Genomic DNA, 25456 nt, shown 5'->3' with positions numbered 1-25456 from the left:
TTCTGCCTAGTCCTGTCATGGCTCCATGCTTCAAATTAAGTGCAAATGTCCATGCAGCACTTCCTGCAAACTAAACTTCTAGTTCAATTTTTTGGTCCATTGGATCGAAAGGAAGCAGAATCAAATGGCAGTTAATCTCTTGTGGGCCGATGTTTGAATGCATGAGGCCATGAAAATAGCATCATGGAACTACACAACATGCAAACGGAACTCATCAACTGACAAATATTGAAGTATTTCCAAATAATATAATATCACAGACAATATACCTAGAAATCATTTCTGGACTCCTTGTGAACATAAGAACATCAGACAAGTTCACAACACCATCTCATATATACAACTCTAACTGCTAGGATGAAGGCGCATTATTTCTTCTTCAGGTCATGAGGTAAAGATCTAGTCATCATTGGATGAACCGACGATGGTGAGATCTGCCTTCACAATGCAGCTCGATCCCACAACATAGCCTCCCAACGGGTCCTTGAGTTCCTTCAGTCCAAAGAAGTTAGACGATCCCATTCCCTGTACACATACCAATTTATGTCCCTGTCCACATACCCAGAGACCTGCGATTCGCCACAAAAGTAAAGATCAATTGTAATCATCATGAGGTTACATCTACTAGCTGCTTGAATCGCACATATCAGCAGCACTGATACTTGCTAAGGAGAGCTGAACCTGAAGTTGCAGTCCGGTGTTTCACATTCTTTTGGTCCAGGATGGATAGTGTCAATTCAACCACCTTCCCATACTCCAAAGGGAGCTCAACCGAGTCATCCAGGGATAAGTACAAGCTGAGGCAATCATTGCTGTACTTGTCACCACGTGGATACATACGGATGTACCTGTTGACAAGAATGGGAAGTGACTCATAAAATATACTAATTGGGTACCCGGGAAAATGTATTTCAAGAATGCGGTTTGTTACTGAAAGCAGAAACTTTGACCACAACTTGGTGGCATTACAATTGTACAAAAAAAAAACAAAGCAAAGCATGACTACAGTACAATAACAATTTGAGAAAATAATTGATATGGTATGTGACACATACAAGAACCGGTTGTACCAAATATATACATGATAATGAAATTTCTGCATTTTTTTCCTCCTAAACAACATACATTCAGCCATGAAATTTTATACGCCAACATAGATTTTAGTACTACATTGTTTCTAATTCGTTCCTGAATTTTCTGTACGCCATGCAAAAACCCTTCTGTATTGAAAGATTGAAACTGGGATGTGCTACCATATCTGTAAATATCTTGGTTGCATGCTTAGAGATCAAGCTAAAATATCCGGTTGGAATATCTGAAGGACTGATAAGCTAAAGGATACATATAAGCTAAAATGTTGGATAACACATGCATGCTATTTATATAAATTATTCGTGATGTAACTACCCAGATGTATACCATTTAAGTCCGCCAACTTCAAATGTAGGAGAACGGACGAAGTGCTTCAAGTCCAATTCAAGGAAATTATCCATGGTCCAAGTGTATGTCCCTTTAATGAACCCTTTCTTCTGGATAAAGAGATTCTGAACTGTAGTAGCCTTCTTCTGAACCACAACATCCTTCTTTTCAGGAGAAGAGACATCGATTTTTAATATCTCCACACCAAAGACACAGCTATCATCAACTAGAAAAGCAGATGATTTCAGTAGCTCCTGAAGAGGAATCAAGCAATGCGGCTTCGAGTAGGTATTCTTGACATCAAAGTTGTAGCTAGCTGTATTTAGGTAAAGGTTAGAACTTATAGACGATTAGAAAACGAAGAAGTTGTAGCTAGCAGTGTTTAGGTAAAAGTTCGAAAATTAGAGAAGCAAGAACTTGTATGTAAGATGAAAATATCCCAAATAACATATAATCAACTTTTCCGCGAAAAAATACATTTAATCAGCTTTCCCCCTGGTTAGCATTTAAGGAGAGGTCATCAAAGTAAAAGAGAACATGCATATGTACTTTGGAACGTTGTTCCAATCAGAAGAATCTCGAGTGTGTGACGCACAGTACAGAATGTCGACGGACACACTTAACAGAAAAGAAAATATGAAGCGACTTGCTAATCGGAAAAGCAATTGATTATGTTACGAAACTTGTAGGTATTGATTTGTAATGATGGAAGAATCTATAGCTCAAACTTGTGATGCACACAAGACTTGCTAATAAGATGGATGCACTCTTTTTTGTGGGGAAATTGGATGGATGTACTTGAAGAAACACATTCACGAGTCTATATACCTTTGCATCCACAATAAACTCCTTTTGAATGGTTGAATATTGACAGCTCGAATACTGCATGCACTGTGTGAACTTGCTCCAACCATGTGTGGTATATCTCGAGAGAAAGAGCCACATATGGATTTCCCATAACACCTTGTTTGTGCTTTGGAGTCACTCGCAGGAACCTGGGATGGGAATTGAAGGAAACCAAGTAAGTCTATACAAGTCATTACTGAATCAAGCCTAGTTTCTTCACTTGATGCATCCTATATATATTTACTTGATGCATCCTATATATAGCTTCATCGTCTGGCTGTTTATATGGGGTTTGTGAGATTGTGGTTGCTATTTCAACCTGACTGAAACATGATTTCTGAGTAATCAACACCCCGAAATATTAGGTATTTAGTTAACAGACAGTTACTTTATCCACTACGAAAAACCAGATGATATTTATACATCTAATACGTTAATTCTGTAAAGTTGCTATTGCGAGTATGATGCATACGTACCACCTGTACCCAGAGCATTCAAAAGCAGAAGAGACCGCCGATGCAGCGTTCGTCTCAAGTAGCGCTGAGAAGTCATGAACCTTCCATTTTAAGTGTGGAACATGGGTCTCTCCTAAGCTTGCAGGAGCTGAAATTTTCACCGAAGGAGGCAACAACTGAAAATTATACTCATCCTTGGGAAAATGGAAGGGTGCAGAATATATAGTTGTCTATGTTAAGATTATATGAATGAAAATCTTGCATACAGTGATTTGTGAGAAGTGGCCACTGGCCACTAATATATTGCAGTAGTTAACATGTCACCGGTCACTAGTCAGGGTACAAACGACAGAACATGCGTTTTTTTCCTTCTTCTTTTAATACAAGAGGCCACTTTTGCATGTATAGATAGTACTCCCTCTGTAAACTAATATAAGAGCGTTTATATCACTAAAGTAGTGTTCTAAATGCTCTTATATTAGTATCTACTATATATTGGCTCTAATGAATAAGCATTGGGACCAACAATGTGATGCATTCACAGGGATTCAGTTCATCAACGTGATGGCGAGGGCAAGAGCTTCCTCAATTTAAAGCTATTTGTAATACATACAGTCTGAAGTTGAATTGTGCAGAGAAGCATACCTGTGCTCCCGGCGTTGCCCATATTGGTCTGCCCCTTCCTCTTGTCTCCTCTTGGTCTGCATGTGAAATTAAGCATGGCGCCTTAGTTGGGGCATAATTAATGGGCAAGATATCTAGTCTTGTTCAAAACAGTTACTACAGGCATACAAAAACCATGCGTATGTATTGCCAGAATGCGGAGGTACAAAACAATTTTGACGGTTCGCGAGAATGTTAAACCCTAAATCGGAGAGATCAAAAGGTCTAAGGGTGGGAGATTAGAAAGAAGGGACCCGGCCTGAAAGCCGTCGAAACCTAGAAGGCGAAAGCAAAAGTCAGAGAGAGAAGACCAAGACGACAGCATTCAGGACACATCCATTGACACAGAAACTTGGGACAAGCTGGGTGCGTTGTCGGCCGAGATTGGTGCCATGGGGGTGGCGACACAGGACACCGCGGTCAGCGGGCCCCCGCTAGCCAGGTCGCTGGAACTTACCTTCAACGAGTACGGGTCCAACCTTGGCCCATCCCAGGTGGCGGCGACTTTGACTGGCGCGGGTGGGGTTTCCTCTGATGTCCCTCCTTCTCTGCCAACCTCCTCACCAGTGGCTGTGGGGGCGGACTTCGGTGGCGTGGTTAGCGAGCCAGCTAACAATACGCCTGCTCCGCGCCGGGGCTCCAACAGTGGGGGCAGGCAACCGAAGAAGACGGCGGGGAGGAAACCGGCGAACAAGCAGGCGTTGGTGGTGGCGGAGGCGGAGAGCTCTGACCTTGGTGGTGAGTTGGGCGCAGCGCTGGGGACGACGGGAACTATCAACAAGGCCAGGCGCACCAAGGCGATCCCGGTGGCGCAGCGCGCCCCGAGTGTTCGGGCCAAGGCCAAGCTCGGCGACCTCTCCTCCTTGGAAAGCGCCAAACTTCGCACTGCTGACAAGAACATGGACGCCGCAGGTAACCCTTTGCCCTCTTTTCGCATTCTTAATGCCTTCTCGGATGAGCAGCTAGTGAGCATTCTAGATGACTGCGGGGTGGAGACTCGTGGGGCACAGCCCGAGATCGTTTCTCTTGTGCGCGCTAGGGAAGAGGCGCAGGCGGCGCTGGCGGCCGCTGCTGTGCGCTGCGCTAACAACTGCGAGTTAGCCATTGTGCCAGTAGAGGCTGTTGCTGAGAGAGTGCCCGACGAGGTGTCACTAGCTAGGGAAGCTGGTGCCCTTCCTTCTAATGGCCGAGCGACGGCTAGGAAGAGAGTGGCGAAGGCGGTGACCTCTAGAGGTGTGCGCCTACGTAACAGGGTGATTTAGATGCGTTACATGTTCTGGAATATCCGTGGTTGTGGCCACGGTGGTCGACGCACGCAGCTCAGAGAATTCATGATCAAAGAACATATAGACGTGGTTGCGTTACAAGAGACGATTAAAACTGATTTTCCCTTCAGGGATTTGCTTGCTTTTGATCCTCTTCAACGTTTTGAGTGGCAGTGGGTTCCCTCTGTCGGTCACTCTGGTGGCATTCTTTTGGGTTGTAATAAAGATGTTTGCGATGTTCTGCAGTGGGATGTGGGTGTGTTCCTTTTATCTACTACTATTAAGCACCGTGTTTCTGGCTTGTCGTGGGTGGTTGTGTGTGTCTACAGGCCGGCTGACCACTCCAGATCGCCAGCGTTCCTACTAGAACTTACCACCCTGGTCGGGGCCAAAAGGGATATCAACCTCCCTGTGGTGGTAGGGGGAGACTTTAACTTAATTCGCTCGGGGGCGGATAAGAATAATGGCCGTATTGACTGGACAAGGGTGTCCTTATTCAATAATGCCATTGCGGCAGCGGCATTGCGGGAGGTCGCACGGACTGGTGCCAGATATACCTGGACTAACAAGCAAATGCAGCCGGTCCGTAGCGTGCTAGATAGGGTTTTTTTTACTCCCGAATGGGAGGTCTTGTTTCCCATGTGCTCCCTCGTGGCGGAGACGCGCATCGGATCAGACCACGTCCCGCTAATTTTCTCCTCAGGGGAGGAGCTCATTCGTCGTAGTCCTCGTTTCTACTTCGAAACGGCGTGGTTTGAAGCAGAGGGATTTGCCCAGATGGTGGTCGAGCGTTGGGGCGTGATTTGTGCTCATCTGGGACCTCAACGCGGCCCAGCAGAGGGCTGGGTCGCGGCTGCTAGCAAGCTGCGCGCCTACCTGCGTGGGTGGGGGGCTAATCATGGTAGCGAGTCCAAGAAAGAGCGCGCGCGCATCGTTGAGGCGATCTCGCTGTTAGATTTGGAGGCTGATCGCCGACCTTTCTCGGAGGCTGAGTGGGCGCATAGGTACGCTTTAGAGGATCAAGTGACAGCGATTTTACGCGCGGAAGAGGAATATTGGCGACGCAGGGGCGGAGTCAAATGGGTCACGAAAGGAGACGCAAACACTGGATATTTCCACGCCTACGCGAACGGGCGGAAAAGGAAATGCACCATCTTGCGTCTCCAAACAGAACAAGGTGTTCTGTTGGCGCAGGACCAAATCATGGCCCATATCTACGAGTTTTTCATAGACCTTTTGGGGACGGTCGCTGAAAAACCATTACGCCTTCGCGGTGATTTGTGGGATACCCCGGAACGGGTCTCGCAGGAAGAGAATGATAGGTTAGCCCTTTCATTCCTTCCTGAGGAAATAGACCAGGCCTTACACGGCATGAAATCGAGCACGGCGCCTGGGCCGGACGGTTGGCCGGTGGAGTTCTTTAAGACTTTTTGGCCCTGCCTTAAGCACTTGTTTTACGATATTGTCAATGGCTTCGCCTTAGGCACTGTGGATCTCTCCCGGCTGAACTATGGTGCCATTTGCCTTATTCCTAAGGTCAAGGGGGCGGATAATATCAAACTTTTTAGACCCATTACCTTGATCAACGTCCCGTTCAAACTTTGTGCGAAAGTGTATGCATCGCACTTGGCTCCGGTCGCTCAACGAGTGATTAGTTCTAGTCAAACGGGTTTCCTCAAACACCGTAACATTCTCGAGGGACCAATTGCGTTACAAGAGATCGTTCACGAGTTGAAAAGGACCAAGGCACAGGGAGTGCTCCTCAAATTAGATTTCGAGAAAGCGTACGATCGCGTGAACTGGGAGTTCGTGCGAGAAGTCCTCCTCAAAAAGGGGTTTGAGGCAGGATTCGTACATCGTATCATGCACCTTGTGTGTAGTGGGCACACGGCGGTCAATATCAACGGCACAATGGGCAAGTTCTTTCCCAACAAGCGTGGTCTCCGTCAGGGAGACCCAAGTTCCCCGATTATCTTCAACTTTGTTGCGGATGCCTTGGCGGCCATGATTAATAAAGCAAGGGCAGCGGGTCACATTAAAGGGCTCGTTGCGCATCTGATTCCGGGTGGGGTCACGCATTTGCAATACGCTGACGATACGATGCTCTTACTCGAACCCGACGACCACAGCTTAGCAACTACCAAGCTACTCTTGCTTGCGTTCGAGATCTTATCAGGGCTTAAGATCAACTTTCTGAAAAGCAAAGTGATCACCATTGGGATGGATGATCTAGCTAGCTCGCGGGTTGCGAATCTCCTTAATTGCAAGCTAGGGAGCTTTCCAATTAAATACTTGGGCCTCCCGATTTCGACCAAGAAACCTACCATAGCGGAATGGGAACCGCTTTATGGGAAGGTCGCTAACCGAGTGAGCCCTTGGAGGGGTAGGTTTATGTCCTCGGCGGCGAGGCTAATCCTAACCAACTCGAGTTTATCTTCCCTCCCTATTTTCACTATGGGGATGTTCCTACTAGCGGACGGGGTTCACACAAGACTCGATACCCCTCGCTCCCGGTTCTTTTGGGAAGGAGCCGGGACCAAGCGCAAGTATCACTTAGTGAAATGGGCAGCAGCGTGTAGGCCAAAAAAATTTGGCGGCCTAGGTATCACGAATTCTAAACTCATGAACGTGGCGTTGCTAACTAAGTGGTGGTGGCGTCTAGCCCAAAACGAGTCGGGGCTCTGGGCAGACATCCTTCGAGCCAAATATTTCCCGGAGGGGAATCTGTTTAAGGCTAAAACCAACGGTTCGACCTTTTGGAACGGGATCCAAGCGGTACGACCGGCTTTTTCAGTTGGTGCACAGTTCCGGGTAAACAACGGCAAGTCCACACGGTTCTGGCTCGACCATTGGTGGGGTCAGGAGCCGTTATGGCAATCCCATCCGGAACTGTACCAACTGGCAACGGACACTAACATTTTCGTGGCCGATGCTTTACGCGTCCACCCTCCAGCCATTTCGTTCATCAGGAATCTAGAGCCCAGGGAGGCTGCAAGCTGGGACGCTTTGACGGTCGACTTAAGTGGTCTGAACCGTAGCACTGGGGCAGACACGATATCGTGGAAGTTGACCGCTTCTAAGCGATTTTCGGTCAAGTCCTTATATGACAAGCTATCTTCGGGACCTACTTTAGATATAGCTAGGGGGCTATGGAAAGCTGCCATTCCTCTCAAGATCAAGATCTTCTTTTGGCAAATGTTTCGCAACCGCTTACCTACGTCGGACAACGTTGACAAACGAAATGGGCCGGCGGACGGCACATGCACCACCTGCGGAAAACGCGAACCACGTCTTCTTTGGTTGTGTGCTTGCTAGATTTGCGTGGAGTGCAGTGAGAGACGCATTCAATCAAAATTGGAACCCTCAGTCTGGCCACGAACTGCTGTCTATCTTAACGACGCAAAGAGGGGCCAATGCTAGGATAGTTTGGAGATGCGTTGGGGCGCTTCTTTGGTCCCTTTGGACGGTTCGTAACAAAATTACGATTGAACACAAATTCCCGACCCACCCCGCTGATATTATCTTCAAATGCCACATTTTCCTTCAGGTCTGGGCTCCACTGGGGAAGAAGCGTGACATCGAGCGCATGAACGAGGCCATGGAGCTGATCAAGTCATCCATGATGAAGGCGCGGCACGGGACGATGGCTGCCCCATGATCCTACTCGTGCTGCTAGCTATGGCCTTGATACTCCGCTTTTGTGTGTTCGAGCTTGTGGTTGTATGCTACTTAGTTTTATCTTGAGCCATGGGCTCGCTGGACTGTTATTTCTGGTTTGTAAGACTGTATGTGAAGATTCTGCCTGGTGACTTTATTAAGTTAAAGCCGGACGCTGCTAGCGTCTATGTTCCAAAAGAGAGAGAAGAAATACCTGGATTTGGTGCGACTGGATTTGGCGCAGGTTGCACAATGGCTGACTTCGTGGGACGGCGTTTGTTGGCTGATCGGGGGGGTTATGCTTTTATGGACTACACCACGTACAGAGGGAGGACTTTGACTAACTAATCAACCTAGCCCTAATTAGTAGTAATTACTCTAGGACACGCGGGCCGAGTTTGAGGAGCTGAACCATGACTCTCTTCTTCTTCTTCTTCTTCTTCTTCTTCTTCTTTTATAAAACCATGACTTGTTCCTTAAAGTCATGGCATTGGTGGACAGTCACATGAGAAAGGCTCAACTGGACAAGAACAAAGAGCTGATTGATGAGATTGTGCCAGTTGGTGGAAGCACCATGATCCCCAGGATTCCGAGCACAGCACACACGCACCTGCCACATGTATGCACAGTCTTATTTTTGCAGACCGTTTTTTCTTGTGGTTTTTTCGTTTCTTCTCCAGTATTTTCACATGTTTTTCCCTGGTGTTTTTTTATCTTTTTTTTGCTTTATATTTTTAAAAGTGTTCATTGTTTTAAAAATGTTGTAGCACTGTAAAAATAATGTCAGACCTGTACAAAAAAATGATTCTGATTTATACAAAAATGCACAGCATTTAGGGGGAAAATAGACATCAAAAACATATATTTTAGAAAATGTTAATCATGTATCTAATGCTAAATATGTATAATAAAATGTTCCTAATGTATACAAAAATGTACAATGTGTATGGAAAAAGTAGATATCAAAACATATGTTTAAAAAATGTTAATCATGTATTTAAAAAATATTAAATATGTATAAAAATTGTTTCATATGTATATGAAAAGTATACAATTTGTACAAAAATAAGCAGACATCAAAACATGCATTTTTTAGAGAATTATTAGTTGTGTATTTGAAAAAATATTCAACATGTATAGAAATAATGTTTCAGATGCATACAAAAATTTACAATGTGTATGAAAAAATAGACATCGAAACATGTATTTGAAAAGAAATGTTAACAACGTATTTGTAAAATGTAAAACGTGTATAAATAATATTTTATGATGTATAGTAAAAATGTACATTGCGTGTGACAAAAAAGTATACATGTGTTAAGAAAAGAAAAAAGGAAAAAGAGAAAAGCAAACGAAACCAAAGAAAACCGAGAAAGAAACATAAAAATCTGAAAAGAAAATGAAAGGAAAAAGGAAATGAAAAGAAAACCAGAGAAAATTAATGTAAACCGCTGCAAACAGTGAAAAACAGATAAGCAAAACCGCAGGAAAAATACTCTTACGCTGCAGCTATAGTAATAGGCTGGCCCGATTCAAAGGCCCCTGCTGACGCTTCCTTCGTTCCGCCCAGCCGCTTCCACTCACACGGGCTAAAAAAAACCGCTCTCCGCCAGATGCTGCCACCATCGCTTCCTTCGTTCTGCCCAGCCGCTTCCAGTCCCACGGGCTAAAAAAGGCCGCTCTCCCACAGACGCCACCGTCGTCGCCTCGAGACAGGAGGATTTGTGCGAAGCATTTGCTCTCGCTCTTTTTTTTTACCTAAAAGAAAAAGGACGCTTCTGCTATGCCGCCGTCGCTTCGTGTTGACAGACAGGCGTCTGTTTTTTCTTTCTTAGGGGGAGCGTCCGCTTTAGAAAAAAATAGGATGTCTATCCACCGCCGCCCAACAAGCGAAGGTTATCCGCCACTGCTCACTAGCGCCTTCGCAAGTCTGGCCCCCACATCTCCCGAGCTAGCACGCCTGCATCCCCTCTCCCTTGCTGCTTCCATGTCCTTCCTCTTCCCGCCACCCTAGCTAGCCGCCTCCTCCATCCTCCGGAAACCGACCTCCTCTCACGGCTCCCCGCCAAGTCCATCCACCAAGTGCGTCTCCAAGACACCTCATCTCCCACCGCAACCACCGCAAGAGCTAGCTGGTAGTGTATAGTTGGATTGCTTTTTTGATGCAAGTAATCTCCTATCTATCACTGATCCTATGAAAATGTGTGTGTTTGTAGACTAACGAGAATTCAGGCCGCCGATGTCAGAGGTGGTGGAGGCGTTAGTCCGGCTTGTGCAGAGGGCCAACATGACCAAGATGATGCTTGACGGAGACAGCTCTCGGCAAGGCGATGACCCGGACCAGGATTTCATATGATGCGACCGAGCGGAACCCTTGCATTGCATTTGAGATTGTATTTATTTTTACACATTTCCGGTAACGCGTAGTTCGAGAGAGGAGTGGAAGAACAAAGTAGATAGTGTCCGGTTCCATCAGGTACATATCACACATGTTTTGCTTCATATACCCATGTAAAAGTGTTGTTTGTGGGTGTTGCTTGAAGAACACATCGCTTGGCCCGAGGGTTGTCGTGCAGTTATATTACACAAACACCCACAAGCTAACTAGTTAACCAGCGCACTTGCCTGAGATTAAGATATTTGTCAAGAAGAACAAGAAATCAGTTTAAAATTATTAATCGACCAGGAAAAGAAAGCAAGCAACATCGTCATCGATTGGCGCGCGTAATCCGAAACCAAAAGCAAAAGATTCTTCCCTAGAAGAGACCTGAAGATCAAAACAACCTCCACGCAACAAGAACTTGATAAGAAAATCATCCAAAAGTTTTTTCTTTGAGATACATCCAAAAGTAAATGAAGCCCACAATATGGTATGGGCCGGGCTAGCAATAGAACAGCAGACGACAAAAATACGGAACAGACTCAATATTATACGTATATTGAAGGACACAAAAGGAGAACAGAGCAGTATCCAGAACAGTTCGACTCCTGTGTGGAGCGAATTCCTGCAATTCTCTCGCTAAGTAGGCCTAAAAATTCCTCCGAGTGGCGTTTTGATGACCGTCGACCCTTTATTGTTTTTTGGAAGCCCCGTCCCCTTCTCAAAGCTCTGCCATCCCCGTCCTGTACTCCCTTGGAAAAGCTGGATTTTTTCGACTGGAGGAGCAATTCCGGCTTTATCCAGTCGTGGCGATGCCGGATCCTGCGACGGCGTCGGACGCGAGCCACCAACGGCCGTGGACTCCCTCCCCGGCTGCGCTTCCGCGAAACCCACGGAGAAGGCCCGGACAAAATTCTCGGAGCAGTACGCCCGCCGCTCCAGCACCTTTCCTCACCGCCGTCGCCATCAAGGTCTCCCCCATCCTGTACTCCTTACTCTCTTTTTCCCTGCACCAATCCATCATGCGTATTTGTATTTGTGCTACACCATCATTTTCCTTCCTTTTGCTACTCCATCAGATCTGAATCAGCAAGTATGGATGCATCTCTGTTGCATTTGTATGGTGTAAATATGTGCATTGCATATAATTGTGTCAAAATTGTTGGTTTCATTCGTATGCTATATTTAGAGCTAGCTGGATCTGAAGATATATTTTCCTGCTGTTTGGTTTCGTTTGGCAGGATCAGTCGGGGGATGAACATCAAGAGGACTGAGCGAACGATTGATTATGAGGAGTAAGTAGTTCTTTACTCAGTGAGAGGAAGGACTATTATCTAGTGGAGACAAGGTGCATGGATATGTATTTCCCGGCCCTCTACTGCTTTTCTGCTAGCCTTTCCCTCTTCTGTGTATTGTTACCTAGCCTTTTCTGTACTGAACATTGTTATCTCCACGTAAATGCTCGGTTCCAGCCAGCCACGAGGTCGGGAAGACGTGGCTTCCGGTGAAAATCGCGCCTGACTGCGGTCTTGGCGGACGATGGCGGCGTCTCAGACGTCGTTCCCTTCTGGAGGCATCGTCGTTGCAGGTCACATCAACCTGATCGGGAAGTTCCGGGGGAAACCCTAGATCTGGGTATACCGGATCGGACGATGACGGTGCCTTCGGTATCGTTCTCCCTCGTGGGGGCATCGTTTCGGAGCAAGTGCTGGTTTGGAGGAGACAAGAGGAGGAGCGGTGTTTCCTCTGCTCCATTGATGACGGCGGTCTCGGCGGCGTGGCGCAGTGGAGACTCGGCGCCTGATGAGCGGAGAAGGACTCGCGCAGGAGGGTGACGCTGCCTGGCGTCGTGGTGGCGTCGGCGGCAATTAGACCGGGCAAGGTTGATGCAGCAGTACAGCTCTGAAGATGGATTGGTGGCAGGTGGCTGCGGCGGCCTCATACCCGGCAGGCGTCCTGGTTGAGAAGCACGCCTGACTGATGGGTGCCCATACCCGGCAGGCGTCCTGGTTGGGACCTCAAGTCTTAGATGTTAGGTTTGGCTGCGAGGTCTGTTTGGTATTAGGCCAAGACTTTCAGCGCCCCTACATCAACTGGATAGGGATAGCGACAGATGTTGCTTAGTTTGGTGGCTTTAGGCTTATTGTTGTATGACTCTGTAAGGTCTTGTGCCAATAATTAATAAAATGGCCGTATGCATCGTCCAGATGCAGAGACCGGGGGTCGTCCTCCTTTTCTAAAAAAAACATGCGGTGAATTGTGATTTTTATTTCTCATAGGGATTCCGATTTTAATTGGTGAAAGGCCGAAAAGGATAGGAATGTCTCTTTACCAAGTTAGCCAGCATTCACAATGTATTCAGCAATCCACAGTACGGCTGATGGCATTTCTTGGATAATGAACCAACAGTAGTGAAGTTCTGAAGTATTATTCAACCTCAATGTTCGGCTAGTAATTAATTTAGCATAGAAAAGCTTGGCGGTTCTAGCGTATTAACCTTAACATTCAGCTAGTCATTTCAATTTGTATTGCCAACAGAAGGGTGGTTCTACTATTCTAATTAACTCGATGACACTGATGATATACCAAACAACCACATATACCGCATGGCTATCTTTTAACGACCTGCAGTGGTTCAGAATCCACCGAGTGTCTGTTGCTGGACTTGGCCATTCTGTCTGAAACTGCATGCATGCTCTGTTTATTGAGGTGACTCCAAGTTGAGTGAGCAAGCAGAGTAGAGAGAGATCAGATGACTAATTCAATTTAGTCTGATCCTTGGACCATGTCATGTTATGTTGTTATGGCAATGCGATGTGTCTGTGTTGTTTTGTCAACACAATCACATTTAGTTTAGATGCCGTTGCACTTGATTTATCTGGTATATTCATTTGTCACAATCACCTCCAGTTTAGTTTCAGGTTTCAGATCACAAAACAAATGATCTGACCAAGGAGAGTTTTTTTAGCACAGGGAAATCTGACTTACTGGCCGTTACCTGAAAAAAACTCCCTCACCACTATCACTTCTCAAATAGCAAGGGAGATCTACCTAGCTTTTTGCCCTTTTCCACTGGAGCAAGTGCCACTCGGTGCTCACCACCACTTCTCTCAGAGCAAGGGACAAGGGAGATCTAGCTAGCTTTTGCTCTGGAGCAAAGGGCTAACCAAGATCCATCTCTCATCTCTCGGCCCCATTCAAGGTAGTTCATCACACTACCCTGCCTTTTTCTCTCTGAAATTGATGATGTCCTCAGTTTTGTGTGCACTGTCTTCTTGTGTTGCAAGCCACATTTTCCTTTTAGAAGGAATTGTTGCTGGTCTCCGGTTACTGAATCTCATCATCCTTCTTTTTAGCATGGGACTTTTCATCTGAAGGGATTGTTTAAATTAGTAATAAAGATGACCAATTTTGTTTGCATTCTTGTTTTCAGTACCAGCTCAAGTGCGACTGAACCCTGCCACTACTTCCCAGAGAACAAGAGCAATCTATCTAGTTTTTGCTCTAGAACAAGGGCCAACCAAGACCCGTCTCTCATCTCTGCGGTTGATTTTCAAGGTAACTTAATTGATTTCAGCTCCACCACACTTGCTCTAGTAAGTGATCTTCATTATCCTTGTTTTTAGCATGTGATTGTTCATGTGTAAAAGGTGGTAATACCGACGACTAATTTTTATTTGCATGCTTGCTTCGGTGTTTCCAGTACCAGGTCAGGGGAGAAGGAACCCTGGAACAAATGGCGGGGTTTCTGGATGTTTTAGCATCCAATGTCAGCAACATGCTCACCGACAGCCAGATCTGTCTCTCGTCGCCAGTCCATCGAAGATACCTAACTGATTCCAGTTCCACTACAGTACTATACCTATTTTTCTCTCTCTAAAATTCATGATCACCTCAATTTTGTGTGCAAGCCACATTTTACCTTCAGAAGGAGTTCTCAACTTAGAAGGGAGGCAGCCGGTGACAAGGGATCGTGGTTCTGTCGGTATGGACAAATCATAAGGCGCGAGCCTCGGAGTTCTCCTCGTTAGCCTTATGCTAAGTGAGTGCAACAAGGAAGCTCCAGGTATGGTTTATGCTAAGTGAGTTCTACGGGGTGGCCTTATGCAAGTTCTGCTATCTATGGCACCCCCGGCCTCCATGTATGGCTTGGCCCTCCGCCACTCACTCAGCGTTTGTACCTCCAGAACTATTGCCAATTAATAAGGTCTGTGACTTGTGAGATTCAGAAAAAGGTGACAACGCAAGACCAAATCTACAAATATGTGGCATGCCATACTGTAGAGCGCGCAAACAACCAAATATACCTCTAACGATCAGAAAATATGTTTTCACGGTACAAAGCACATGTTTCGATTTCCCACAGGAAGAGACTACGGTTTATTTAGAAGCGACGGATGCAGACAAGAAGGGCTCAGTAACACGCCTTCTGAGTACCAGAAGTTCAATGGTAAAGATAACCCGGTGAAGTATAGTTCAGATAGGATGACAGATGGCAGCGACGAGAAGGGCTGGATCAGTTTAGTCCATGGTAGCAGGGAGGTAGACGCGGTGGAAGCTGTTCATGGTGAGTCCCCTCCAGCAGCTAGGGCACCTGCTCTGAGCCTGGATGGAGAACTCGATGCACTTGTGGCAGAAGATGTGGCCGCAGATAGTCGATGCCGCATCGACCAGCTCTTCGAAGCAGAATGGACAGCTGAACTTTGGTTCCTCTGAGACCTCCTCCTTAACAGGTGCATGGATTGCCTGCGTTGCCATGGGTAGCAGTGATGAGCTGATAAAATTATTGTAACACGATACTGGTGAAGTCCAGTGTACAGTTCTTACCAAGTTGCTATTGGACGCTTTTGAGTGGTCATCACTAGAGTTTATCGCCAGAGATAGTACTGTGTTCACAAGCTCGTTGGGGGTATCCCCTGGAAAGAAAGCAACACAGACCAAGCTAATAAATTGGAAGCATGATTTACAGGGCGCACCATTTAGCATAAAGCTGTAAGACTGAATAGCATATACAGTATAATATAGCATGGAACATTGTATACATGGACATTGCCAAACGCTGTGAAGCTGAACATTTTGATATCCCGGTTCTAGTTCATCATACTAAACAAAAGGGAAATTAAGAGTCTGAAGGAAGGTAAGCAATGCTAATTTCTGGTAGTGGATCTTTAATCTTAAAATTTTACTTAGAGCTCTTTCATCGTATTAACAGCAATTCAGTGCATGGCTTTTCTCAAGCATACAAGCATGTGTTCTTTTCAGCACATAAATTCGTAGTAGAAATTTGTCAAACATATTGCTAGCAATTGGATTTGCCGGCTAGAACAGGTAGGGATGCAAACTGGGCGGGCTAGCGGACAATAGCATAGTAGAAATGTAGTGTTAATTTTAGGCAGGTGATGAGCAAATTTGAAGCTAGCTAATTGATAGTTTCAAGGGACGAAGCTGGCTTCCGCTTGCACCCGTACCTAGAGACTACACGATGGCTACAGAATTATATCAAGTTAAGGCACACATCCAGAAGGATATATGAGCAGAAGCTCAGTGAAACATTATATGCAAATTGCAGCGAGATACGGATGGAGAACCAGGACTGCACCGGATGTTGTTTGTCACAAAAAATTCAACGATTTGTAGTAAGCACCTTGGGTGACACGAGCATAGGCAGTGGAAGATGCTCTCTGCCTCTCAGTCTGAGCAAGCGAGGTCGTGACAGCAAACTCGAAATGTGGCTGAATTGGTTCATTCGTCATGTTGTAGTACTCCCTCTGCCGAAAAAACAGGAGATTTCATCATCAGGAAAAACGATGAGACAGCGATTTACCTTTCTAGTCAAGAGATGGACCAGACCAGGATACATACAAAAGAATAAGTAAACAGGGTGCACCTTGTTTGGGTGTTTCTCAAACAAGACTTTCTCGACCCGCCTAGCAAGCTCCGGCAGCCCCCGCTGCCAGTCATCAGGTACCCTCAATCCTTTATGTAATCTCGCAGTTACCACCCTTTCTGCATGCTCCAATCTGGAAACTCAAGAACAACGAAATATAGAATCAAATGAAGAAAGCTTTCAAGTTCTCCCACCCCGCGCGTTTTGGAAATTATGTCAAACAAGACCTTGCCAAATAAGGGAAGGTTATCAACCTCGGTGCCGTGTGAAAGTTGATTCTACTATTCAGAGCATATATACACTTGAAACCCATGACCGAATAGCTAGTGAACACCACCACATCCTACATAATTTTCTACGGAGATATACAAATAGTAAAGCACTTACATCCTCTGGCGGTAATTGTTGCGCATCGCCACTAGCATGGGATCGCCGTGGCCCATCACCTCCTCCAACTGCTGATGCTGCAGCGGTGGCACATCGGCGCCGCCAGTGCCACTGCCGCCCAACCGATTCATTTGTGCCGCCTGCCCCTCGCTCACCTTCGCAGCCAGCCGCAATCAAAACGTGGGGTCGACTGATGTGGCGAAGGTTTCTAGAGGAGTAAGGATGAGCACTTGTAGTGCCTCGTCTATGATGAGATCGCGTTGATTTGGATCAGGGAGTGGAGAATTCGGGGAGAGAAGAGACGCTGAACAGGATGAGAACGCGGGGAAGAGGCGAGGTGTTCACAAACGCTTTCATTCAGCATCCCTTACACACACGCGCTTTTGCCGCATAGCCAGCTCATACCCATCCCAACTACCCCTTTTGTTTATTTTGTATCCGGATAGCTCCTTGTCGTCGTCTTTGGCAAGGGAGGCGTGACACTCATCGCAAAGCGGCGCTCGAGTACGCCGTGATCTTCTCACGTCAGGACACCAATGGATAGGTTGACAATGGAACCCGACAAACATCATCGCCTCGTTGCCTTTGTCACCATGCGGCGATAGGTGGGTCCAATAACACACACTAACCCTCATGTCCCACAAACTTTCCCATTTCTTTATTTTTTAGTGGGTGACCTCATTTTCATAGGAGGTAGCATGGGATGTGTGACACTTGTCTCCCTTGAGGCGAAGCCCCTCCGGAAAATGCAGTTGCCGGAAAGCGACGCTTGAGAAGATCATTATCTTCCTATGTCATGACAATCCTCCATTGTTGGATCTTGTTCGTGTGCGTCTTCCTATGGTCTTTATCTTTCTTTTTTGTGGGGCCTATGGTCTTTATCTTGATATGTGCTTGAAAGGAAACACGCCTCTAATGAAGATTTTGGCGTTAAATACATTATGATTAGATGGCAAACTATGTTTTGAGTGTGTGCTTTCAATATACACATCATTGAAAACGGAACATAAAGTTGGTCGGCGGCCCCCTAAGCTATAACGATAAAATAAGACAACACGCTGTTTTTTTAGAATAACCTTAGTAAACATCACTCAGAGTTATGGGTACATTGAGAGATCCATAGCTCACCTACATCATCCGGGATGTCACCGATTTTGTCCTGGTCACCTTTTATCTTTGCCAGAGCCGCCAGAATGGGCCATGCCATTGCAGCTGTGTTTTACAGCAACCACCACCGTAGACTTGAACCATTTCTGCAGGAGCCTAATATCATGGATCAGTGGGAAGCACTCCGAGGACACTGGCTCATTGGACGTGAGGTGTCTGACCACTGCCGCACAATCCAGCTCTAGAATCAAGTCCCCCTGGTACAACTTCGTTAGGGCAGCCAGTCCAACAGATGCAGCCATTGATTCAGCCTCCTCCACTAAATTACATTTGTCGAATTGACAACTGACAGAGACAAACACTCTGCCTAGCCAATCTCTGGCCACTGCACCTACTATACTTTGTCCTGAATCAGCCTGGAATGATGCATCTGTATTTAATTTGATCACACCTTGGGGGGGGGGGCGATCCATCGATTGGTCACGGCTGGTTCTGCCTATCTTGACTATTTATTGAATAGGGACCCCTTTTCCTTCTCAGGTTCCGTGCGATTAGGTTCATGCATGCAGGCAATCTCTTCCGCGTACCTACGTAGGAACATCACCGAACCTTGTATTGTTTCTTTTCCATTTCTGTCGTGGTTTTGTCACGGCTGATGTCCTAGTGTGAGGACTTAGTCATGAGGCCAACGCATCTAAGTGGTAGCTTGAACGGGGTTGAGCGGGACGAGAGACACGAGATTTTACCCAGGTTCGGACCCTCCCGGTGGAGGTAAAAGCCTACATCCTGCTTGATTGATATTGATGACGATGACGATCTCGGTTACAAGGCCGGGGTTTCGCTACCTCTATCTTGAGAGCCTCTACTTTGATCTTGTCTATGCCATGTCTGTCTAAGCCCTGGCTATCTTAACCTTGTAAAACCTAGCCCTCTTAGGTGCCTTGTCCCTCCTTATATAAGTTGAAGGGGCGGGTTACATGTAGAGTCCAAGTCGGATTAGGACTTAACCTATTCTGGTTTTCCATTGCGGGCTTCTCACTGTGGGCTTCTGAACCCTGGGGTTCTTATCTCCAGATGGGCAGCTTACACCCGGTGGGTTACACCGGGCGGGTTACCTTCAGGGCTTATCTTCAGGCGTCTCATCTTCCAGGACTCATCTCCGGGACTCATCAAGGTGGGTTAAAATGGATGGTTAAGATGGTTGCTTAAGTCCAGAGATGACTTAACGTCAGGGCGACTTAAGTTCAGAAATGACTTAAAGTCAGGGCGAAAGTCCAGAAATGACTTAACGTGAGGGAGACTTAAGCATAGAGATGACTTAAGCCTCAGGGCGGCTTATCCTTATGAGCCGGGTCTTGGTCATGGGGAATATCCCCAACAATTTCCATGGATACGGTTATCCCTGAAGAACCAAGCTCTCCATAGGAGTAAAAGCACTTTTGTTCGTTCATCAAGGGATCGAGTGGGCCTTGGAGCCAATCTTCTCCCGTAAATCGAAAGCACCTTTCACTTGGCAAATTCCACCACTCTCTCATGGCATGTCGTAAGGCCCTGCTCTTTGTGCACGTAACCACGGCATGAAATTCATCCTCATTTTCAGTTCCACAAATGGTGTGGATGACATCATGTGTTATAGTTCTCTTGTGCTTATTTGCTTTTGTGGCCAGCGTGCTCATCGCTACTCTCCATGCAAAGACTTTAATCTTGTTCGGCACCTTCGATTTCCAGATCAAATCCCATATACTATGATCCCCTGCATCACTAGTGGAGCTGGATACCTGAAGCCCACTGTTCTCTTTGAGGCTTTCCGCTAAATTGTATGCGCTCTTGACCGTGAATACCCTGGACATTTGAAGTGCCAAGTGTCAGTGTCAAAACCGGCGGATCTCGGATAGGGGGTCCCGAACTGTGCGTCTAAGGCGGATGGTAACAGGAGGCGGGGGACATAATGTTTACCCAGGTTCGGGCCCTCTCGATGGAGGTAATACCCTACTTCCTGCTTGATTGATCTTGATGATATGAGTATTACAAGAGTTGATCTACCACGAGATCGTAGAGGCTAAACCCTAGAAGCTAGCCTATGATTCTGATTGTTGTTGGCCTACGGACTAAACCCTCCGGTTTATATAGACACCGGAGGGGGCTAGGGTTACACAGAGTCTGTTACAAGGGAGGAGATCTACATATCCGAATTGCCAAGCTTGCCTTCCATGCAAAGGAGAGTCCCATCCGGACAAGGGACGAAGTCTTCAATCTTGCATCTTCATAGTCCAACAGTCCGGCCAAAGTATATAGTCCGGCAGTCCGAGGACCCCCTAATCCACGACTCCCTCAGTAGCCCCTGAACCAGGCTTCAATGACGATGAGTCCGGCGCGCAGATTGTCTTCGGCATTGCAAGGCGGGTTCCTCCTCCGAATACTCCATAGAAGATTTTGAACATACGGATCGTGTCCGGCTCTGCAAAACAATTTCCACATACCACCGTAGAGAGTATAATATTCCACAAATCTAATCTGCTGACAACTTTCATAGCGTGACACCACGCCACGGCCCGGTCATTATTCGAACTGTTTTTCTCAACCAGCTACTGCACATATTGCGAGGCGGTTTTCTTGGCACGTCTTGTCGAAGCAGAGATCATGTCCCCTTATCACGGGATTCTCATCAATACAGGTATGGGTAACCCAACCACGCCATCAATCACGGCGCTTGGGGAATAAGTGCGTTTACCAGGCAGGGGGAGGCGCACAGTTTCTACCGCCCTTATACAGGGACAAGGACTCCTCCTTTTCACCCACGCCTTCTTCTTCCCTGCCCATCCATTCTTGCGCACTCGAGCTCCAGCGCCCAAGTTCTCATTTTCTCCACAAAAACCATTCCAAACATGTCTGGAGCGGGAGGCAAATGGATGGTCTCCTCCGTTACGGAGGAGAACATTACGAAGCTCCGAGAAGCCGGATACCTGGCCGCAGACATCGCGCACCGGCTCCCAGACGCGGGGCAGATCGTCCCTACCCCAGAACGCCACGAAAGGGTTGTATTCCTTACCCACTTCGTCCGCGGGCTGGGATTTCCCCTCCACCCATTTGTCTGTGGGCTCATGTTCCACTACGGGCTGGACTTCCATGATCTGGCCCCCAATTTCATCCTCAACATCTCAGCTTTTATCGTCGTGTGCGAGGCCTTCCTCTGCATCAAGCCTCACTTCGGCCTGTGGCTGAAGACCTTCAACGTGAAACCGAAGGTGGTGGTCGGCCAGCAAGCGGAGTGCGGAGGCGCTATGGTGGGCAGGATGCCCAACGTCACCTGGCTCGAAGGCTCCTATGTGGAGACTGTGAAGGGGTGGCAATCGGGGTGGTTCTACATCACCGAGCCGCGCAACACCAACTGGGTGGCGGCCCCCAAATTTTGATCCGGGATCCCCATGCGGCTCACCTCCTGGAAAGAGAAGGGCCTATCCTGGGGCTCATCGGTGGAGCTGACCGGACTCCAGAGTTGTGTTAAAAAGATGATAAGCAAGAAAATCAAGCTTGTCAATGTGGTCCAGGTCATGCTCTTCCGCCGGATCCTCCCGTGTCAAAGACGGGCATTCAATATGTGGGAGTTCGACCCGGCCAAGCACCAGACGCTGCGAGAGCTTTTCGACATGACACACCAAGACATCTGGAAGGTGCTGTTCAAGTCCGCCGAGGTGCCTCCTCCCCTTACCGAGGATCGCGGGCTCAGCGCCAAGCGCCCTGCCAATCCGGTAAGCTCCTTATATCTTGTAAGATGTTCCTTTCCCCAGTATAATCATGTGAAGGATCTGAGCCTCCATGCCATTTTAACAGGACTGGGTAGCGACAGCGGAGCAGATCGATTGTCCGGCCCCACTGCCCGAAGATCCAGCAAGGGCTCTCCTGACGGAGATGCTGGTTCCGGCGCCCTATGAGGTGCCGGAGAAGAAGGCAAAGAAGAAGGCCGTGGGGACCAGGAAAGGTCTCCGGCGCAAGGTTGTATCGGACTCATCGTCTGATAACACTGGGGCACCCTCCTCCCACGAAAACGAGGAGAAGGAAGAGGAAAGTTCTCCCCCACCCAGCTGGGGGAGACAAGAAAAGGAAGGCCGCCCCCTCTGGGGAGGCCGAAAGGTCCAAGAAGGGAAGGGCCCTCCTTCCGGACTGCTCCACAGTAGCCGCTTTTAGCGACGAGGAGTGGCTACCCAGGGACAAGCCCCTGGCGAAGTCGTAAGTATCCGGACACCATAATAGTTCTGGTATATTTCATCTTATTGCCTCTTATCATGCCAAACATGATCATGCAGTCCATCCAAAGCCCATATCGACGTATCCTCTTCGAATGAGTCTTTGGGCCAGTCGGAGATGAACAACTATTCAATCCCGACCGCCTCCTCCCCTCGCCCTACGAATGACACCGAGGTGTTGTCTCAAAGGGCACCGAACCAAGGGGAGGTAGTTCTGGAGGCGCCCCAAGGCGACGTCCCAGATGCTGGGGGTAGAAAGTTTGGCCCCCAGCCGAATACTGCGCCGGAACCTCCAGTGGTTCCGGACTCTATCAGGCGACCCCTCGCTAAGGGGGGCAAGCCGTTTGTGCCGATGGCCTCTGTCCATCCAGAGGCATCGGACAACTTGCTGGAAGTGCTTCGCGGCGCTTCCATTGACGAAGAGCACCGCACTGTCATGAGTGCGGTGGTCAAGAAGGTTCAGTCCGCAAAAAGCGGACTGACTGAAGCCTGTGCCAGCCTCCTAACAGGCTTTGAGGTAAGTAATCAAATTATAAGAAAATATTACAGCATAGACAGTAGCCCCTGATGCTCTGTTGGGCGTTCGCAAAGAAATGCCAAACAGAGGATCAAATAATAATCACAGGAGTCTAATCATAATATGTCTATGTGAATAAGCAGGCTTCGCTGCTGGCCGCTGCCGCTCGTACTGCGGAGATCTCCGCACTGAAGCGGGACCTTGAGCGGTCCAAGGAAGAGCTCGGCCTTACCAAGAGGCAGCTCGAAGAGAACAAAGGTAAGTGATACCCCGTCTGTATATTGATAAAGAAAAAAGAAGGTGGTTGTTCATAGGATCGTCATGAATTTTGCTAGGGGCCACGACCGAAGTGGCGGCCCTGAAGAAGGCGCTGTCCGAGGCCGAAGACAAAGCGGCCAAGGAGCGAGCCGAGTGCGGGAAGCAAGAGGCCCGAGTCGGCGAGGTTCAGCAAGAGCTCCAGGATTTCGTCAAAAAATACGAGTCCTTAGAGCGTGACTCTAAGACGCAAGGGTCCGAGCTTGCGAAGGCCCTCGAGAACGCACAAAATGCCAAGGCCGAAGCCCAAAAGGCCCTCCAGGAGATTCAGGCGGTCAAGAAGATAGTGACGGGTAAGGCATTCATTATGCAAAGCAAGCATGTGAAGGAAACTTTCCTTTTAATTACCCGAGTTCGGAGCTCTCCAAGAGCGTTCGAAGATCTACCCAGCAGTGTGTCGGATGCCGCGGAGTTCTACCGGGCCGAGGAAGGGAGCTCGACGGAGAAGTTGTTCTGGTCTCAGTATACTGGGACCGAACATCCGATGCCCTTGAGCGACCAGTTGAAGCAACTGGTCGAGCTTCACAAGGCGGCCGAACAGGCCATGAGGGGTCTCATAGTCCGGATGTGGCCTGGCGAGCCCCTGCCTGGCAGCTACTTCGGTCTGGTAAGGCGGCTTGTGAATGCCTGCCCATGGTTTGAAGTCATAAAGCGGTCCGTCTGCATTGAGGGTGCGCGCAGGGCCTTTGCCCGGGCGAAAGTGCACTGGGCGAAGATGGACGCCGAAAAGCTGGTGAAGGAGGGGCCGCCGGAGGGCAAGGAGCATCGCCACCCCGAAAAGTATTATGACAGTGTCCTGAAGGGTGCTCGCCTTGTGGCGGAGGAATGTGCTAAGGATGTAATATTTGAATGAGTGTACTCATGTTATCCTACAATATGAAAACGAGTTCATGTGTGCTATGTAACGCTTGTTAATTTAAAATATTACCTTCTGTGCGACCGTTTATAAAATCTGAGAGTTGGCCAGTCGTCGGCTTCTGCCCCCATGTAACTAGTACTGAGGTGTTCGGGATAAACCTGATCACTCTTTATCCCAGTTTTGGGTCCTTCGAAGGAGGTGTTCAGCACAACGAACCAGGCAATCGAACTATAAAGCTTTATCACTCTCACTTAGCCATAGAAGTCTACAATTTTAAATTTTGGCGAAGCCCCTAGTATTTGGAAGGCCTAACTTGGGGCGCTATGTACGCCGAAATCAGACAAGGCCAACTCCTCGCCCGAAGTGGAAAAAATCTTTAAGGATTTGAGACCTCTCGAACAGCGGCCAGCTCTCGCCGCATCATGACAGTCAGTTTTCGGCTTTCTCTACTGAGGTGCTCGTCCGGAAGAACCGGGACACAATCGCAGTAGTTCTCCCAGTGCTACCTTAGCCGATATAGCGGAACATAAGGTACCAAAACATGGGAGCCGGGAAAACCCAACTATTGACCCAAGACATGATTCGGAGCTGATGCATATAATGCTATAAGTTCGGGGTGCCGCACTGTCGAAAGTGTTCGGACTTTTCATGCCGCGTTATGGGGTACACTGAAGCCCCTGGCGCACTGGACGTACCAGAATGTACGGGTGCAATTTGTCGTAAATAAGCAGACAAGGAAAAAAAGGAAATGCAATAATAAGCTAACACTATACATTGTTATTTAAATGATACGTCAAAGCGTATGTATACAAGTAGTGCAATAAGCAAAAAATAGGACTATTTGACATGTCCTATCCAAGGGCAAGCTGCGTATGGGTATGTAAAACAGGTATATCGATCGTTATCAGAGACCACCTAGGGATTCCCTTGTACGTCAGAGCTTCTTGCTTCCTTGGTATTTCCTTCCCGTAATGGGTCCGATAATCAGGCTGTCGGAAAGAGCTTCCAGAGAGTAGGGTCCTGAAAGAGAGAAAATGATAAAGATATACAGGCCTTGAGGCGGTTGAGCCACATTGTGGGCCGTGCCATAGTCGTGCCTCCGCCTGCGCCCATGGTATCTTGAGTGCGTAATTATGTACGCGCGGCGCAATCTTCGCCGCTTTACTGGGACTATGACGGAGGCCGAATTGCTAGGCGAGCTCTGAACGTGCCGGGCGATCCTGTTGCAGGGTACTCCGGACTCGCTTGAAGGTGTCCGGGGGTTTTGTCGCCGAATTGGCGGCTTGTCTCAGAAGGCTGCTTTGCACTTCTGCCGCGAGGGCCGCAGTGTGCTCCTCCGTATGGAGCGAGCGTTCTGTGTTTCCATTAACTATTATAACCCCGCGAGGTCCTGGCATTTTGAGCTTGAGGTATGCATAATGCGGTACCGCATTGAATCTAGCAAATGCGGTTTGT

General features: G+C 47.8%; 2 protein-coding genes and 2 long non-coding RNA genes across 4 annotated transcripts; 2 read left to right on the top strand and 2 right to left on the bottom strand.

Annotated features, from left to right (window-relative positions):
- Nucleotides 1–376: 376 nt before the first annotated feature.
- LOC109780709 (uncharacterized) lies at nt 377–3441 on the bottom strand. The gene is made up of 5 exons (XM_040402762.2): nt 3366–3441; nt 2742–2868; nt 2248–2414; nt 1420–1735; nt 377–848 (listed from the first exon to the last, which is right to left on the bottom strand). Exons 1-5 carry the CDS (start codon nt 3439–3441, stop codon nt 647–649), a joined length of 888 nt encoding a protein of 295 aa, XP_040258696.1. The 3' UTR covers nt 377–646.
- Nucleotides 3442–10215: 6774 nt separating this feature from the next.
- LOC120976200 (uncharacterized) lies at nt 10216–10884 on the top strand. Its single transcript, XR_005771450.1, has 2 exons — nt 10216–10440; nt 10522–10884. It is a non-coding gene; the product is annotated as an uncharacterized lncRNA (long non-coding RNA).
- Nucleotides 10885–11186: 302 nt separating this feature from the next.
- Nucleotides 11187–14876, top strand: LOC120976951 (uncharacterized). Its single transcript, XR_005773623.3, has 4 exons — nt 11187–11656; nt 11927–13887; nt 14119–14243; nt 14389–14876. It is a non-coding gene; the product is annotated as an uncharacterized lncRNA (long non-coding RNA).
- Nucleotides 14877–14966: 90 nt separating this feature from the next.
- LOC109780713 (uncharacterized) lies at nt 14967–17349 on the bottom strand. Its single transcript, XM_020339295.3, has 5 exons — nt 16960–17349; nt 16573–16705; nt 16330–16453; nt 15513–15601; nt 14967–15431 (listed from the first exon to the last, which is right to left on the bottom strand). Exons 1-5 carry the CDS (start codon nt 17088–17090, stop codon nt 15207–15209), a joined length of 702 nt encoding a protein of 233 aa, XP_020194884.1. The 5' UTR covers nt 17091–17349; the 3' UTR covers nt 14967–15206.
- Between the last annotated feature and the right edge of the window lie 8107 nt (nt 17350–25456).

This window comes from Aegilops tauschii, chromosome 3 (genome assembly GCF_002575655.3).
Source record: "Aegilops tauschii subsp. strangulata cultivar AL8/78 chromosome 3, Aet v6.0, whole genome shotgun sequence".
NCBI classification, from domain to species: Eukaryota; Viridiplantae; Streptophyta; class Magnoliopsida; order Poales; family Poaceae; genus Aegilops; species Aegilops tauschii.
Note: the sequence above shows the minus strand (reverse complement) of the source record. Positions and strands in the feature narration are given on the sequence as shown.